Source organism: Anomaloglossus baeobatrachus, chromosome 1 (assembly GCF_048569485.1).
Source record: "Anomaloglossus baeobatrachus isolate aAnoBae1 chromosome 1, aAnoBae1.hap1, whole genome shotgun sequence".
Classification (NCBI taxonomy): domain Eukaryota; kingdom Metazoa; phylum Chordata; class Amphibia; order Anura; family Aromobatidae; genus Anomaloglossus; species Anomaloglossus baeobatrachus.
This window is the reverse complement of record NC_134353.1, coordinates 311,791,705-311,810,563: the sequence shown is the minus strand read 5'-3', so window position 1 is coordinate 311,810,563 and position 18,859 is coordinate 311,791,705. Positions and strand designations below refer to the sequence as shown.

The window sequence follows — 18,859 nt, the reverse complement described above, 5'->3', positions numbered from 1 at the left end:
CAGAGCATTTCCAAGCAGAAAGGCGTATTCCCATTCCATGCATATATGTCATATCTATAGCATAGGTGCATGGGCTATATTCGAGAATTCGGAATTTGATTTTGACTCTCCCCTTTGACGTTTATGGAAAGAGCCGAGTGTTGCTTGTTGGACACTGGAGGTGAAACTCTCACTTATTAGATAATAGTGGCATATCCTAACATACCCATAACACTCAGCACAGCTTAAAATTCTACAAGTAAGGTTAAAGAGTTATTCTATAAAAATATTGATGGCAGTATTATTTTTATAACAATATGAGCAGATATCTTACCTTTGCATATCCCAACATTATCATGCGCACCAAAACTACATTAATATGGGCACCTATTGAGTCATCATGGTAAATTTCATTAACCTGCATGAGAGAAGATCATTTTAATGTTTGTCAATGAAGCAAAACTATGTTACTCTTGATCTGTGTAACTACATTTAAATCTGGCACTTTTATAAGAAAGAGCAGAGCTGTGACAAGCCTTCCTTTTTGGTCATAAAACTCGGACACCCCTTTTGATAGGCTGCTATTTCAGTCCTTAAAATCCTTCCAATATTCCTTTTCCATTGCAGATGCAAGGAAATAGTTTCAAACATCCTTTTCTTCGCTCACTGTTAATTCTTCTATAAGTCTGGATGCTTAGAAAGTATATCCAAGTTAAACATTACATTGGCAAAAAACAGGGCTGTCCTAAAAGGAAGTGGGAAATATGGAAACCCTGTTTGGAAAAGAAGAAACGAGTCCAATTTTATGACCTAAGAATAAGAACAACTATGCGTCTCTAGAAGGAAGACAACAGAAGCAACATGTAAAGAACTGTAACGAATGTTATTCGGACTATTCACTTTTGTGAACAATATCCATTTTTTATTTTATTTTTACATTTCCTGAAGGAATAACCAAGGAACATGATAAAAGCATGTTGCAAAGTTTTAAAACAAATTTTTTACAACAGAGTTCTTTTAATGTAAAGCCTGACTAAGACCGTCAGCTCAAAAAGGCTACCTCATGCTTACTTGGAGCTAGTGGATTCCAGAGGAACTCTGGCCTTCTCACTTTAACCCTAAACAGTGATCTGGACTTGCAACAAGGCCCCTGAGTTAAGTCCGTGGAGTAGCTGCTGGCCAGAGGAGCATGTTTTAGGATAGTCAAAATAGCAGGGTCAGTAACAGAAGGGACAGAATGAGAAGGTAATACTGTATTCAGAGGAATAGCCTTGGTCAAATGCCACAATACCAGTTAAAAGCTAAGATAGACAAGCTAATTTCACATCAGATCACAGAGAGAGACATAGTCAGGGTGATAAGCTGGGTCAAAAACAGGATGACCATATCATATGGATAGCACCAGAGTACAGGGAGTCAATCAAGCACTTTAACTGTCAAGAGTAGGCAGTATGCTGAGAGTATAAGTATGGTAACATACTGCCCCATTGACCACAGCAGGGTTCAGATTATATCTGCTAAGTTGTTGGACAGTAAAAGCACCTATTCAGTGTGGCTGAATATTACCATAAGTCTCAGCCATAGAAGTTTTCCTGGTTGAACAGCACACGTGCCATCCGGCGATATTTGCCATGATGTCTCCTTCATCACCTGCACCACTTGCAGAGTGAATAATTGAGACTACTGTTGATTAAAGCTTAAGCAGGCCCAGGAAAGAATATGTGGCGCCCCTGAGGCTTCCGTCGCCACAGGTCATTGCACCCCATCTGCGGTGTGATGCCCCATTCTGGGAGAGGAAGAGGGTGAACTCCGGTTTCCTGGTAAATTCACACTACACCCATTGCTAGGGACACACAGGACCAGGGAAAGTGGCAGGCAACCCTCCCATGCTGCATGCTGAGAGGGGCTGTAAGACCCATCCCTGCTCCCATAGGGTGGTAGCTTAGCAACTGGGGAGGTGGGAGGAGCCACCAGAGAGCAGACAGAGACAGGAAGGTGAAGTTTAGTCAGTTCGCTCAGGGGGAGTGGGAGAGTGAGGAGTGAGCATGTAGGACGAGAAGAGAGAAAGGGTTGCAGGGCCACGAGTAGTCCTGTAAGGTGCCACGAGCAGTCCTTGTTGGGTACCGCTGCCGAGGGCCCAGAGGCGCTACGGGTAGCTGCAGGCTGCGGTGGCCCGTTCCACAGTGACAACGGTGGAGCGACCAGCTGCGACAGGGGACGGTCCCTAGACACTGAAGGAGTGAAAAGACAGTCTCCAGACAGTAAAAACCGAGGCCCAGGGAATTGCAAGCTCCCAGGGCCAGAACCCAGAGCAGATCTTCAGAAAAGGGGTAATCAGCCGACAGGTGACCCCCCAGCCTGGAGGCTGTAATGGAGGCCAAGCCAAGTCCATCTACCTAAGGCAAGGCTAGTGAAGTCAGCAGAAAAAGGGACACTAAAGAGAGGAAACCGGATTTCACGCTCGGAACCATCCAGATACGGCGGAGGTCCCTGACGGTGGTCCCAGCAGTCTGAGGGTCCTTGCAAGTGTGACCGAAACTGTGAGTAAAAGAACTGGAACTGCACCTTTGGACTCGTCTCTGTTATTCCACCTGCATAGACACTTACAAGCACCAACTGTGCCCCGGGCATTGCTCCACCTGTGGGGAGCAGTACCACCATAGCTGCCATCACATCATCCCGGTGGCCTCACACAGCAGCGGCGGCTTATTAGCCGCATACCACAGGTGGCGTCACGAACACAAACTTTAATTCAAGCCACATATTCTACTGATACCCACCAGGGCCACGGAGCCGGGCCCAGCCACCACTGACTACCACCGGACTAGTCCGGCCCGGCACCGGGTGTCCCATAGCCCTGGGGCGGGCGAGTCATTTTGGCGTCACGAACAGGATTTCGTGCCCGGTCTAACCGGGTACTGTGCGCCTGAAGAACTGTGTACTTTGTCGAGAAACCGCCGCCATTAGCGCTGCTGAAAGCGGGAAGAAGGGGGGCGTGCAAGAAGAAAGGGCGCGAAGAGAAGCCCCGCCCCCTTGTCCAAGAAAAGCGCGCGAAGCGGTGTCCGCCATAGAAAGCGAAAGAAAAAGAAGTGGTGACCAAATAAGCTGGCCGGCTGGCAGAAACAGCTTAACGACCGATCAACCGATAAAGAAAAAGAAAATGTACCTGATACTAAGCGGAGCGGTACCGGCCGTGATGGGCTGGGCGCCAGTCTGGCGCCAGTTGCTAGTACAGCCTCCGGCCCCGCCTCCAAGAAGGAAAAGGGAGCAGCCGAGTGGCGTGGTCGAGCACTCGAGCAGTGTTCCAGGCAGCATTTCCCAGGCCGGAAGCATGGCGGAGGAGCTGCAGCGAGGTGCCCCAGGAGCCGGAGGAGAGGACCCCGAGCTGGACCTGCTGAGAGAGGAAGTGCGAGCCCTGACCCGGAGGCTGAGCAGCGTGGGAGTGGAAGCGGACCGGTGGAGAGGGGCACCGCTGATACCGGAAGGCCTGGGCCGGTGGATGGACGCCGCGGAGCAGCAAAAGGGTGAGCAAACTGAAACCCCGATCCGTCCGGACCCATGGCCCCGCCACGCGCCCCTGACCAGTCACTTCACCGACCCTCTGGCCTCCCCCGCCGGACCCGCGGAAGCCCGATGGAGCACCGGAGGCCCGCCTGAGACCCCCGCGGACGGAGCTTGGGGTGGGATGACCCCCGAACCGCTAGTGGGCCCCCTGCCGAGTCCCCCTGTGAACCTCCTGGGAATGGCATCCCCGGGAGTGAACTGGGACGCGGCGCCCATAGAGACCAGGGGACTGCAGCGGCCGCTGCGCCCCAAGGAAACTCCCCTGGCCAATGAGCTGACGTGCCAAAGGCTGGTGGTCGAGTACCAGCAGGAGCGGGAACTCCGGGAAGAGAAAAGGAGGGCCCGGGAAGTCGCCAATCTGGCCTCCAAGGAAGAGGTCAGGAAGGCCCTGAAGGGAGCTGAGTGCCCAGTAAAACGGGGCACTGTAGTCGATTTCCGGCAGAAAGGTGGCTGGGGCTTCATCCGGGAGCCTGGCCTGGGCAAGGACGTGTTTGTAGCACGGAGAGACATTGAGGAACACCTGCCCAGAGGCCACCCAGGCCGCGACGCCAAGCTGGGTGATGAAGTGGAGTATACCCGGCTGATGGGGGACCGCGGGTGGTATGCGCTGCATGTGCGCATTGTGCAGGAAGCAGCCGCCCCAGCAGAGCCAGAGTGGCGCCGCACAGCACAAGAGCACAGCATCTCCCCAAGCAGCAGCGCCACCTCCAGACAGACTCAGGCCGCAGAACATTGCAGCCGGCCTGCAACAGTAACCCAGGAGACGCAGACCAGGATCTCCATGGCGCGTGTGATGCAGGGCGCCCGGCCAAAGCAGGGCCCCAGAGACCACAGCAATAGCCCCCTGCAGACAAGCAGCCCCCTGCAGCAGCGCCGTGCAACGCCTACCGGCAGCCCCACTCCAACCCAGGCTGCGGGACAGCGCAGAAGGTCAGGGACCAGTGCCCAAGGGACCCAGACGATGATCTCGTCAGTGGACCTGCTGCCAAGAGCCGTGCCGGAGTGGGATCCTGACATCTAGAGAACAAAGAAGATGAAGAGCTGCCGAACTGTACATAGCCCCTAATTCTTTTTGAAGAAGTCCCTTGTGTTTTGCCCCTTATTCTTTTCGAAGATGACACCCTTTCCTACTGTGCTGCCCCTGATTCTTTGCGAAGACGTCACCCCCCCCATGTTAAGTGCTACCGGGCCACTGAACTGGAATGTGGGCCCCGGTGAATGTTTAGGTGTCATGTCGTACCAGGCCACTGGACTTAGTGGCTGGTGTGTGGTGTATGTGTTTTCTGTCCTACCAGACCATTGGACTTAATGGCTGGTATGTTGTTGATATGTCTGATGCAACCAGGCCATTGGACTTAATGGCTGGTCGAAGATGTTACTTTGTTTGTTTGAAACGAACTGACGGGCTACTGGACTTGTAGTAGCCAAGAATGTAATTAGTTGCACCCGTTGTGCCCCCTACCAGAATTATGGGGGATTTGCCTGAACCGTGCAACGGACTGGAAGTGCACACTTAGAGTTTTCTTTATAAGAAGTTTGCAACGTTCATGATATGTGCCTCCCATAAAGGGAAGAAATGTTTTACTGTTTATGTTATTGCATACAAAATGTTTTTGCAGTGTCTCCCATTTGTTTTTGTTGTTTTTCAGCCCGAGGACGTGCTGGGATTTGCTGTGGGGGAGTGTGGCGCCCCTGAGGCTTCCGTCGCCACAGGTCATTGCACCCCATCTGCGGTGTGATGCCCCATTCTGGGAGAGGAAGAGGGTGAACTCCGGTTTCCTGGTAAATTCACACTACACCCATTGCTAGGGACACACAGGACCAAGGAAAGTGGCAGGCAACCCTCCCATGCTGCATGCTGAGAGGGGCTGTAAGACCCATCCCTGCTCCCATAGGGTGGTAGCTTAGCAACTGGGGAGGTGGGAGGAGCCACCAGAGAGCAGACAGAGACAGGAAGGTGAAGTTTAGTCAGTTCGCTCAGGGGGAGTGGGAGAGTGAGGAGTGAGCATGTAGGACGAGAAGAGAGAAAGGGTTGCAGGGCCACGAGTAGTCCTGTAAGGTGCCACGAGCAGTCCTTGTTGGGTACCGCTGCCGAGGGCCCAGAGGCGCTACGGGTAGCTGCAGGCTGCGGTGGCCCGTTCCACAGTGACAACGGTGGAGCGACCAGCTGCGACAGGGGACGGTCCCTAGACACTGAAGGAGTGAAAAGACAGTCTCCAGACAGTAAAAACCGAGGCCCAGGGAATTGCAAGCTCCCAGGGCCAGAACCCAGAGCAGATCTTCAGAAAAGGGGTAATCAGCCGACAGGTGACCCCCCAGCCTGGAGGCTGTAATGGAGGCCAAGCCAAGTCCATCTACCTAAGGCAAGGCTAGTGAAGTCAGCAGAAAAAGGGACACTAAAGAGAGGAAACCGGATTTCACGCTCGGAACCATCCAGATACGGCGGAGGTCCCTGACGGTGGTCCCAGCAGTCTGAGGGTCCTTGCAAGTGTGACCGAAACTGTGAGTAAAAGAACTGGAACTGCACCTTTGGACTCGTCTCTGTTATTCCACCTGCATAGACACTTACAAGCACCAACTGTGCCCCGGGCATTGCTCCACCTGTGGGGAGCAGTACCACCATAGCTGCCATCACATCATCCCGGTGGCCTCACACAGCAGCGGCGGCTTATTAGCCGCATACCACAGGTGGCGTCACGAACACAAACTTTAATTCAAGCCACATATTCTACTGATACCCACCAGGGCCACGGAGCCGGGCCCAGCCACCACTGACTACCACCGGACTAGTCCGGCCCGGCACCGGGTGTCCCATAGCCCTGGGGCGGGCGAGTCAAATATAATAGTACTGCCTCCCCCTTCCCTTTAAGAGAGGCTTTTGGACCTTTTTGGCCTGGCTCATAAGCAAAAGACTGATGAAATTCCCTGACCAGGTGTCATGCCTCAGATTTGATCTGGCAGCCTCCTGTGCTGTGATCTGTTTCCATCTCCACTGAGCCACAGTAAGGTTTGGTCGCTGTCCTAGTTCTGAACACTTTGTTTGCGTTCAATGCCTTTTACCCATCAAGTGTTTCCAATGCTGTAATTTAGTCTGCCCTATCACCAAGCAGGTGTAACTATTTAAAGCTTCCTCTGGCTTACATTTCCTGCTGGTGACAATTCTGAAGTGGACCCTGATTGGAACTACAGCATGTCTAGCAAATTGTCTACTTTGGTTTACATTATTTTTTTCTCTGCACCTTCCCTCAAATTCTTAAGGAGGTAAGTGAAACCCATGATGGCCACTTAGGAAGCAGAGGACCTCTAGTCTGTATGAAAACCGAGAGGGTCAGGTATAGTAGTTTTGAGTTGGAGCTTATTTTACGTTATTTTCCACATGTGCCCTATAGTACAAATAACATCAGTTTGTTGACATTGATGTTACTATCCACCACCCAGGATTTCTTTGTGGACAAAAACCTCTCCAATGAACCAGACACTGTAAAGACCCTCTCACCATATGAGAATCAAGTGCACTTAATATTTCAAGTTGCGCCTGGTCATAACAGGATGCAGAAGATCTGACAGTATGATTAGGCAGCAGATATATTTTGAGCAGAGATTTCTGAAATACAATAGGAATCTGAAAAAATGGAGGAAGTTTCGGACTGCAGAATTAACAACCTGATTGAAAACCGTAGAACAGTACAACTGGATCTTAGCAGCAGTAAAAGGCAACGACTTCTGTGGAAATACATAAATACAAAGAGAATGGAAGTCTTTTATTTTGCCAAAGTAGCCACATACCTCAATCAGAGACGATAAATAGTCATAAGCACAAGTGTGCAGATAAAAAATGTACTTTTATTAATCAGACAATAGTATGAAATGAGGCATGAATAGTACAATAAATATAAGAGAGGTTACACCGACATAGAGGGTGATAGGTTCCCCGAATGTGGCTGCATGCAGAAACATACAAAAATAGTTAAGAGTAGCTCACTGGTATGGTCAGTGCTGAAAAGGGTTAATATACATCATAATGCAAACCTGAAGGGTAACAGCTGAAAAGATCGGCGTACCAGTTAAGGAGGGTATACAATCCACACAGCACAAACCAAAAGCCAGTATTGAGCTTACCAAATAGCGTAGAGGGGCATGCAGGCACACACGGGGATAGTCCCAACACGTGTTTCGTGTGGTGACTTCTTCTTCTTCTCCCCTGAAGAAGTCACCACACGAAACACGTGTTGGGACTATCCCCGTGTGTGCCTGCATGCCCCTCTACGCTATTTGGTAAGCTCAATACTGGCTTTTGGTTTGTGCTGTGTGGATTGTGTACCCTCCTTAACTGGTATGCCGATCTTTTCAGCTGTTACCCTTCAGGTTTGGATTATGATGTATATTAACCCTTTTCAGCACTGACCATACCAGTGAGCTACTGTTAACTATTTTTGTATGTTTCTGCATGCAGCCACATTCAGGGAACCTATCACCCTCTATGTCGGTGTAACCTCTCTTATATTTATTGTACTATTCATGCCTCGTTTCATACTATTGTCTGATTAATAAAAGTAAATTTTTTATCTGCACACTTGTGCTTATGACTATTTATCGTCTCTGATTGAGGTATGTGGCTAGAATTAACAACCTGAATTATTTCATACGGACCAATAAAATTGGGCCTCAACTAGGTAAAATTAAATTTAAGCTTGTTGATTTTAGTTTTTTCTGACTTCAGATCAGATAAGCTTCAACCAATCCACAGAATAATTAGCCTCTGAAGTCACCAAATCAGAGGTTGAAAAACAGCAAAAATAAAGATTTTACCCAAGAACATAGAAAAAGACGACAATCTTGATGGATTTTTTTTTTTATAACCAGTATTAAAACGGTTTGTCCACTATTTTTTTAAATTAACTGCATGCACTTAGGGCTAAAAATTATTTTTGCAATTGGATTTCATTAAAAATGTTGCAACATTACCTTCTTTAGAATCTGTATTGCACTGACTATTGGCTGCAAAATGAGAAAATTGAGAATCCGACAGTGAGCTTAATCTCAGTCAAACCGGCAGGGTTTGTAACTCTCAGGTGATTTATGACCACAAACCACACATAAAAGCCAAAAGGTGCAATATTTTTAGCAGAGCCCAATCGCTCAGTTAGTTTTTAGCCTCAGATACATGCATTTAAATTAAAAAAAAATGAATAATTGTCCCAAAAGGTGGACAACCCCTTTAATTGCAAACTACGACTGATTACCAAAGACGTAACCCCGAACGTATTGCTTGAACATCTGTTTGACATGTGGGTTGACGTTACATATTGTTTTCCAGAATTTGGAAATAAATCGAATACCCCAATCAGAAACCATCTTTTCAGAAATACCATGCAGATGTACAATATGATTGATGAATAACTTACATAAGGTTTGGAAATTAGATCATCTGGAGAAAGGAACAAAGTGACAGTGTTTACTAAACCCACTAGGACTACCCAAATAACAGTATTCCTGGCAGAGAATGGCAGATCAGTAATACAGTCCATGGAGAGATGGTTCTAGTAACACAGGCTCGAAGTAGTCCGGCAGAATCTCTTCAGTCACATCTAGAGAAACTGTGGACACAAATATGCCAGCAGTAAAAATAGCAAGCTTTTCAAAATCCTCAGTTATAAAAGGACAGAAATTTGGCATAGAGTGTCTGTTTTTATGTTTTTAGTACCAGGCTTGAATGCCACAACAAAATCAATTCTACAAAAGAACAAAGCCATTTTGGCTTGCCTAGGGTGTGGTCTCTTGTTTGGTTAAAAAAAAATAATGTTATGGTCAATGATGAGAGTGATTTTATTCAGAGCATGTTTTAGGAAATGACATCCCTCATTGAAGTCCCACTTAATCTCTCACAGTTCCTGATCTCCAATAGCCTAGTTTTTTCGGAAGAAGAAATTTTCCTAAAAAGTAGGCGCATTGTCGGAGATGGGTAAGAGACCATGAACCTTGTGATAACACCGCTCCAACTGCAACATGAACCTAAAAACGATCTAGGTAAGGCTGAACCAATATGGGTCAGATGACAAGCATTGCTTTAACGCCATAAAAGTCACATAGACTTTTCAAGATAAGATCACCAAAATCATCTATCAACACCTATCAAGTCAACCACCTATGCACTGCTGGTACTCTCACCGATAAAGAGGCTGTGAAATGATACTCCTACATTTATGTCATTGAGACCACCTTGTACTCAGCTATTTTTGGCAGCCATATAAACAAAGAATGAAACAGTGGCCGAGATTCAGAGAATTCAGATTTCAATAACCCAATGAATGCAATGCTAGTGTAATCTCCCCATATGGAAGTCTTTGATGCTTCCATCCCTCTCCACAATCTGATCTGTCATTTACAACATCAACAAATCTCTGCTCCTATCTCCAACACTGATGGAGCGTAGCAGAGAGTAGCACTTTGCTTCTACCTCTCACAAATTTGTGAGTTTTCCACATCAGCTAGCTAGATGAAGAATTCTTACATAGCAATTTTTTACAGAAGTCTATTTAACAAGTAACTTAAACAAGTTCTATAGTCTCTATACAAAATTCCCATGCAGCAGCAATGGTTACAGGCTCAGGTACACTAATCAGCTAACTCCAGAGGATTCAGCACAGGTGATCTGCACAGGGACAGTAACTAATGAAGTCCTGTTCTGCCATCTTATCAATGAGGTCAATCACAGTCCTTAGTGGTCAAGTAACAAAACAACTGTGCTATGCTGGAATCATGGGCTAAAAGCAGGTGCATCTGCCTGATTTTATAATTTCGCAAATATCCCTGCCATCTGTAAATTTTGTGCAGAAGATGGATAACCCTTTTTTGCATTTAGGAAAAAAAACAAGGAGAAAAGCAATTCATATGACTCTCCATACCATATAAGTATTATTAATATGTGACAGGAATTTCTGTTTTGTTCTTGTGATTGAAACAGTTAAAATAATAGGTCTATAACTTAAGGTTTACTATGGTGAATTCCAATTACCATGAGTACACTGTGTGATGAGGTTACTCACTCAGCTTGCTTCTTAGCGGTAATAGCAGGAACATTTTCATTGAAAAAGTCCAGCAGGTTTATTTTACATCACATAAACCTCTCCAGGGACATAACACACAGCCTCTCCCTTCTTAAAGGAACACAAATGTACGAAGCTGCGGAAAAGAAGCGCAGATAGGGTATTACCCCAATAATGTGGGGTGAGGAGGGGGGAGTAAATACTCACCAGATATAGTTGTGCAAGTCACAACCCCTTTATTCGCATGTATAGCAATGATCCCGGCTGCAGCCACCCGATGGCTGATAACAGAGGAAAATAGAGAAGGGTGATAATGCCGCGCCAATGATCACTTATGGAACCGTAAGATTAACGTATCTTTATTGGCATAGGTTTACGCGTTTCAGGAGCTCTGCTCCCTTCCTCAGGACCGTAAAGAACCAAGAAACATCAAATCAAAAGTGATTTGATGTTTCTTGGTTCTTTACGGCCCTGAGGAAGGGAGCAGAGCTCCTGAAACGCGTAGACCTATGCCAATAAAGATACGTTAATCTTACGGTTCCATAAGTGATCATTGGCGCTGCATTATCACCCTTCTCTATTTTCCTCTGTTCTTAAAGGAACACGAACATGGTTTTCAGTCCATTCCACCTATGGTACGCCCGTTCAGATTCGGAAACACTTAAGGGGGGTATCTCCCCTTTAACTCACCAACCCCGGTCAGTACACCCAACCCCTCTCTGTGAGGTTTCTTCTAGAGGAGTCACAAACCTCCACACACTGACCAAACAACCAGTCTCCATCTTAACACATTAGACACATCCATGGGCAGAGGTATGTGGATAGCCAGGCCCACATGTATCTCCGGCGATCCTTGAAATCTCTCTCTGGAATGCCCTAACAAGACTTGTAGCACTACAAGTACCAGAGCAGACATCCAGGTTTACATCACCTCAGTGATACATAACGGCTGCCATGCTACAATTGCCAGAAGTTATACGTGTAAAAGTATATAGTCCGTAATTGGTGTGCACTCAAGTAGAAACATCGAGGTGCAAGTGAACAGGTAACAAAACCGGATCTAATGTAATAGCACACTCATGTAAGAGCACACTCTTTGAATTTGAGGAAGTCTCAATGCAATTTTGTTTGTAAGTTTTCAGGAAAAAATGTGAACAGAAAACGACCATCTTTGACGTTTCAGCCTGACAGGTCTTGATCACAGGGTCGGTGTCGTAGGAGGACCTGCGAAGGGGGTTTGGTAGAGTGAGGGAATTAGCCATGTACGATCCAGGATAGGTACGGGAGTGTCTCCTATTACTGCATAAACAGGGCTAATTCCCGCACTCTACCAAACCTCCCTCACAGGACTTCCTATGACAGTAACTCTGTGATCAAGACCTCTCAGGCCGAAACATCAAAGACGGTCATTTTTTTGTTCCCGTTTTTTCCTGAAAAATGACGAACAAAATTGCATTGAAACTTCCTCAAATTCAAAGAGTGTGTGGTGATTCTCTACTACAATACATGTAAGCGCGGCATACATATTCAGCTTATGTGTAGTATGACTAGTTCGATAATAGCACTTGCTTGGTTGCATTTCAATTAGTTGATGAAGGGACTTTTATACTCACAATGTTCATAAGGGTTAGGAGGTAGTTCTGTACATGTTCTTTACCGTGGAACCTGACTACAGAGTCATCCACTCCAAGCAGCACTTCAATATTGTAGTCGTTGTCTGTTGTGTGTCTACGGCGTCGCAAAGTCTCGTTCACTTCTTTTTCAACACTGCTATACACACTGTCCAAATCATCAAGGCCAGAAAAGTCTGCAAAACATATAAGTAATGATAAAAAAACCACATATAACAGCATAGGACTACTTATTGTTAGTCTAGGTCCACTCTACAGTCAATGACCCTGATCTATCTCTGTTATTACCCCTCCATTTCTTCAAAACTTCTGCTCACGTACTCTCGGTAGATCCCTGTATATGAACAACAAATGCTATAATAAGGTCCCACTTCATAATGGTCCCATTTCCTTCCAAAGGGCGCCAGATAAAATCCGACGCTGATGCTAAAATATATGTAAAGAATGTAGGTACCATATTAGCATTATTTTCTATATTTCCCATAGAGAAGCATAAACCACCCATTATAAAGGGCCCTATATTGATCTTCTTCTTGCTTTGGGGACATTCTCTCTCTCTCTGATATCTAATATATAAAGCTGAATGTGTGTGTTTGCATGTATGTCCGGGATTGGCATCTGCACCGTCGCAGCTACAGCCACAAAATTTTGCACACTCACACGTCTGGACCCCGAGAGCGTCATAGGCTATGTTGTGAGGCGAAATTTTAACCCTGCGCATTCCAATTTACCAATCAATTTTGCCCCTATCTACATAATGGGGAAATAGTGAAACGAAAAGTGTATCCACACCGTCGCATTTACAATCACAAAATTTTGCACAGACACCTCATGTGACCCAGGGAACGTCATAGACTATGTTTTGACAGGAAAATTTAACCCCGCGCTTTACAGTTACTCTCTAAAAAACATGCCTCCATTAAAGTAAATGGAGCCTGGAACTACAGGTTATTAGTAGGAGCTGTGATTGGTTGCTATAGGAACAAAAGACATTCATAGTATAAGAAGTTTAGATGTGAGGTAATGAGATGTCGGTGGGGAGACAGAGACAGACAGAGAGACAGACAGACAGAGAGACAGACAGAGACACAGAGACAGACAGAGAGACAGACAGGGAAAGAGACAGACAGAGACAGACCTGGAAAGAGAAAGACCTGGAAAGAGATTGACCTGGAAAGAGATTGACCTGGAAAGAGATTGACCTGGAAAGAGACTGACCTGGAAAGAGACAGACCTGGAAAGAGACAGACCTGGAAAGAGATTGACCTGGAAAGAGATTGACCTGGAAAGAGACTGACCTGGAAAGAGACAGACCTGGAAAGAGACAGACCTGGAAAGAGACCGACGGGAAAAGAGACCGACGGGAAAAGAGACCGACGGGAAAAGAGACAGATGGGGAAAGAGACAGATGGGGAAAGAGATAGACAAACAGGGAAGGAGGAGACAGCCAGAGAGACAGACAAAGATAGATGGGGAAAGACACAGACCTTGATAGAGACAGATGGGGAAAGAGACAGAGAAATCGAGACAGACAAGGAAAGAGACAGACAGAGACAGGCAGAAAGGGAAAGAGAAAGACAGGAAAAGAGATGGGGAGACAGACGGGGAAAGAGACAGACCTCGGAAAGAGACAGACCTAGAAAGAGACAGATGGGAAAAGAAACAAAGAGATAGAGACAGACAAAAAAAAGAGACAGACAGAGAAACGCAGACGGGCAAAGAGACAGATGGGGAAAGAGACAGACGGGGAAAGAAACAGACCTGGAAAGAGACAGACCTGGAAAGAGACAGACCTGGAAAGAGACAGAAGGAGCACATCACTTGGCCAATTTAGTTAAATCTGTGTGGAATATCTGTGGTGTTGAAATATATGTTGTGAAATGCTTCAATTAGATTAGTTTTTGCCTTTTAATAATTACATTTCTATCTATATGTTTTGTGGTTTTTGTGTGCAGAATACATTTTTGTTAATACATTTTATTTTGTTAACAACAGTTATTAACTGGGTAGGACAGCTAGTTTATAATAATTGCTGACAAACTGTTTAATATATTGTAGTAAATGTAGTATATATAGTGGCATGGCACATAATATGCAATTTTCAGCAAAATGCAAAAATATTTTGGAGCCCAGGGGACTTAAGATCTTAGGTAGCATCTATATTGACAATAAATTAACATAACATTCAAATTCCTTTAATGTAAATATGATGATATGTTGTCATTCACTTCACTGGAATTAATGAGAATAGTAAGGCCCCACTTCATTACAGGGGTATTCCCATCTCCAAGATACTATTCCAATATGTAGTAGGTGTACTAATAATAATAATAATAGCAAATACCTCCAATTAGAGATCAAGCATAGTTCTGCTGATTAGCTATGTCACTTACCTCATCTGCAGGGCATTGCAGCCTATCCATGCTTACGACGACAAGCAACTAAATAACTGTCACTATAGAGTGGACATAACTGTGAATCAGCAAAAACATTAGCACATGCCCTCATTATCTACTGCCTCGACTATTGCAACCTCCTGCTCTGTAGTTTCCCTTCCAACACTCTTGCACCCCTCCAATCTATCGTAAACTCTGCGGCCCGCTTTATCCACCTCTCCCCTCGCTATTCCTTAGCCTCTCCACTCTGCCAATCGCTTCACTGGCTTCTCATTATCCAAAGACTCCAGTTCAAAACATTAACCATGACATACAAGGCCATCCACAACCTGTCTCCTCCTTACATCTGTGACCTAGTCTCCCGGTACCTACCTGCACACAACCTCAGATCCTCACAAGAGCTCATTATTTGCTCCTCTCTTATCTCCTCTTCCCACAATCACATACAGGATTTCTCCCGTGCCTCTCCCATACTTTGGAACGCTCTACTCCAGCACATCAGGCTCTCTCCTACCGTGATAAGCTTCAAGAGGAACCTGAAGACCCACCTCTTCCAACTACAACCTTCAATAACCCTCAGTCCAGTACACCACTGCGCAACCAGCTCTGTCCTCACCTATTGTACCCTCACCCATTCCCTGTAGACTGTGAGCCCTCGCAGGCAGGGTCCTCTCTCCTCCTGTACCAGTCTGTGCCTTGTATTGTTCATGATTATTGTACTTGATTTTATGTATACCCTTTTCACTTGTAAAGCGCCATGGAATAAATGGCGCTATAATAATAAATAATAATAATACCTAAGCTGCCTAAGCTGAAATTCCCTGTCCATAAGGTAAGAGACATGGCTATACCAGGAGAAAATTACATTTCTTATTAGAGATATTTGCCAATATTAATATTATTACATCTTTACATATTGGGATAGAATCTTGGAGATGGGACTAAGGGGCACTTTGCACACTGCGACATCGCAGGTGCGATGTCGGTGGGGTCAAATTGAAAATGACGCACTTCCGGCATCGCATGCGACATCGCAGTGTGTAAAGCCTGGATGATACGATTAACGAGCGCAAAAGCGTCGTAATAGTATCATCGGTGCAGCGTCGGCGTAATCCATGATTACGCTGACGCGACGGTCCGATGTTGTTCCTCGCTCCTGCGGCAGCACACATCGCTGTGTGTGAAGTCGCAGGAGCGAGGAATGTCTCCTACCGGCCTCACTGCGGCTTCCGTAGGATATGCGGAAGGAAGGAGGTGGGCAGGATGTTTACATCCTGCTCATCTCCGCCCCTCCGCTCTGATTGGCCGGCTGCCGTGTGACGTCGCAGTGACGCCGCACGACCCGCCCCCTTAACAAGGAGGCGGGTCGCCGGCCACAGGGACGTCGCACGGCAGGTGAGTGTGTGTGTGAAGCTGGCGTAGCGATAACTTTCGCTACGCCAGCTATCACCACATATCGCTGCTGCGACGGGGGCGGGGACTATCGCACTCGGCATCGCAGCATCGGCCTGCGATGTCTTAGTGTGCAAACCCCGCCTAACTCTTTAAGATTGGCATTTCATATGTCAGTTTCAATGAGGGGCATGCAGGAATAACATAGCTTAAATTTGTTGCATCTTATCAGTGGTGTGCCCCTCCATGGATATCACTGGAAATGTTACTCAACTAATGGACCAGACCAACATTTTTGGAATAAGAAACACTGGCACTATTGATGAATTTGACAGCTAAGTGAAGCACATTTTGGTGGAGGTGCCCAAAACGAAATGTCAAAAGTTGAAAAAAATATTGCGCAACGCTACAGCGAGCAAAAAAAAAAAAAATTCAAGTTTTCTAAGTGTTTACGCCAGTTTTCTGGCATAAATTATTTGATCAATTGGAGTCCAAAGGTGAGAATGGGCAGTTATAACATTTTAATACAAAATATATTTAAACTTGTATGTGATAATATGGGACAATTGTGAAATGAAAACAAATGCAAAGACGAAGAATATACCAGAACAAAGTCCATTTCTAATACAATGGTTGCTTTGCTTTGTGTTACCTGCTTACGTCCTGGCTTTAAAGTTTATATCCCATCTTCAGACACCTTCTTTATTATGTGTTCAAAATAATAACATAGTAACTGTAGCAAAAGCCAGAACGAAACCAAATACCACAACTCAATTTTGTGCTTTGGAAGAGCAGTGCCATAGCACATAGGTGGCAAATTCACACACAGTCTCATGTTCTAAAAATTGTTTTACACTGGTTGAAGGAGGTGGAGCATCCCCTGGGAATAGACTATAAATAAGTGACACTCGCCTCTATAAATAACACACTCATACTGCTGTTTGAGTGTCAAAACATGCTGAGATTGGCTTACAAATTTACAGGAGAGGTGGATACATGTAGCCACAAACATAGAGACTCCACATGACAGACATACTGTATATTTATCAAATTAGATTGATCTTACACTAAGAGCTAATCCAAAAGCCCTCTTTGACACGAAATAATTAAAAAGAACTGTTATCATCTAATCTCATCAATCTCTTTCCACAAGGGGAAATATACTGTATATGTGTGTGTGTGTGCCGCCGTGACAGCCGACGGGCTGCTCGGATCCGGATCCGCAGTGGCTCGAGGGGTCTCCGGACCCGAGGCGGGGTCGCGCGGCCGCTCGAAAATGAAAAAGGGGAGGAAAGGATGGATTGGATAGTGTTCATGACGCCACCCACGGGTCGTGGTAAAATGGGATACCACCGCTGCTACGTTTAGGAGAGAGGGAGAGCGCCCGGGAGCGATTGGATGGCAGCTGAGGATGTTAACCCCTCCGTGGGCAGGGGAAGGTGTCCCGGGGCTCGGTGATGGCAGTCTGGGGACCCATTGGAAGCAAAGGGGCACTATGTACTCACACAGTCCAGAGATGCTGACACTGACACCGGGTAAACCAAAGTCTTGAACGCCCTGCAGCCTTAGTTCGAACACGCTGGGTTCGTGCCCTTCTAGCATTGCTGGTTGGTCTAAAGCCTTGTCCCTTGGCACTGTGTTTACACTTGGTAGATCCCTTTTGCCTAAAACTACTTGGGTCCCGCTCACCTGCGTGGCTAGCAGGGTGAGCTTGCTTTCAGGGATCACGCTTGGGATTTTCTGGACGGTTTTGGGAAGTCCTATCCCCCTCGTTTTGCTCGTACCCCGATTTTGGAGCGGGTGGAGAGCGCTTCATGAAGATTCCGTCCTCGTCGGGTGAATTACTGGGCTGCATAAAGCTGCTTTCCAGCCTAGGGTCCGCGTATCCCGTGGTGCCCTGGCTCCTGCCCAATTGTAGCAGAAGGCCACCGACCTGCCCCCCGTGGCAGTACCGTGCTTCTTGCCACTACCCCCTGCGACCGGAGTTCTAGCTCTTTCCAGGCCAGGCCAACGTCTGGCACCTGGACGGGTACAGGAGCCCAGTTCCGCAGTGTGACCTTTCCTGTCACTGCTCACTGACACTCTCTGACTACTGCTGACACTTCTGGCCCTCCCTCTTCCATCCCTCCATCTGGGCGGCCCTATTCCTCTCAGGCTGCCCAATGGGTGTTTGGTGGGTGTGGTGCAGTGTTTCTCAGGATTTGTGTATACCTGCTCTTAGCAACACCAAATGGACAGGACCCGTAACCAAGGAGTAGCGGGTACCATGCAAAAGGGCAGATTGCACGGCACCCTTGTGACGACCTGATAGGCCAGGGCGTCACATGTGTGTGTGTGTGTGTGTGTGTGTGTGTGTGTATGTGTGTGTGTGTGCAATAATGAAAAAGAACACAAGGAAAAAGTATTGACCATGCTTACTGATATTTAATACTTTGTACAAAAGCCTTTGTTGGCAATGACAGCTTATAGATACCTCCAATATGGAGAAACTAGTCGCCTACTTTATTCAGGTGGGACTTTGGACCATTCTTCCACACAAACACTCTTCAAATCCTGAAAGTTAGGGCAGGTGATTGGCTGGGCCATTATAGCAGCTTTATTTTATTTCTATGAAACCAACTGAAAGTTTCTTTGGCTGTGTGTTTGGGATTATTGTCTTGCTGAAATTTCCACCCTCATTTCAACTTAATCATCCTGCTAGATGGCAGCAGACTTTTATCATGAATGTCTCAGTACATTGTGTATTCACATTGTTCCTTTAACTGTATGAAGTTTGCAAGTGCTGTATGCTGAAAAACAAACCCACACCATGATGTTCCCACCGTAAACTTTCACTGTTGGTATGGTGTTT

At 46.3% G+C, this 18,859-nt stretch overlaps 1 protein-coding gene across 1 annotated transcript in view; it reads right to left on the bottom strand.

Annotated features, from left to right (window-relative positions):
• ADAMTS3 (ADAM metallopeptidase with thrombospondin type 1 motif 3) overlaps positions 1–18,859 on the bottom strand; it is a 357,250-nt gene that overhangs the window by 106,945 nt on the left and 231,446 nt on the right. The window contains exons 5-6 of the mRNA XM_075351241.1: positions 12,203–12,396; positions 314–397 (exon numbers count right to left, since the gene is read on the bottom strand). Coding sequence (XP_075207356.1) covers positions 314–397; positions 12,203–12,396 — 278 coding nt within the window. The remainder of the gene's footprint in view (positions 1–313; positions 398–12,202; positions 12,397–18,859) is intronic.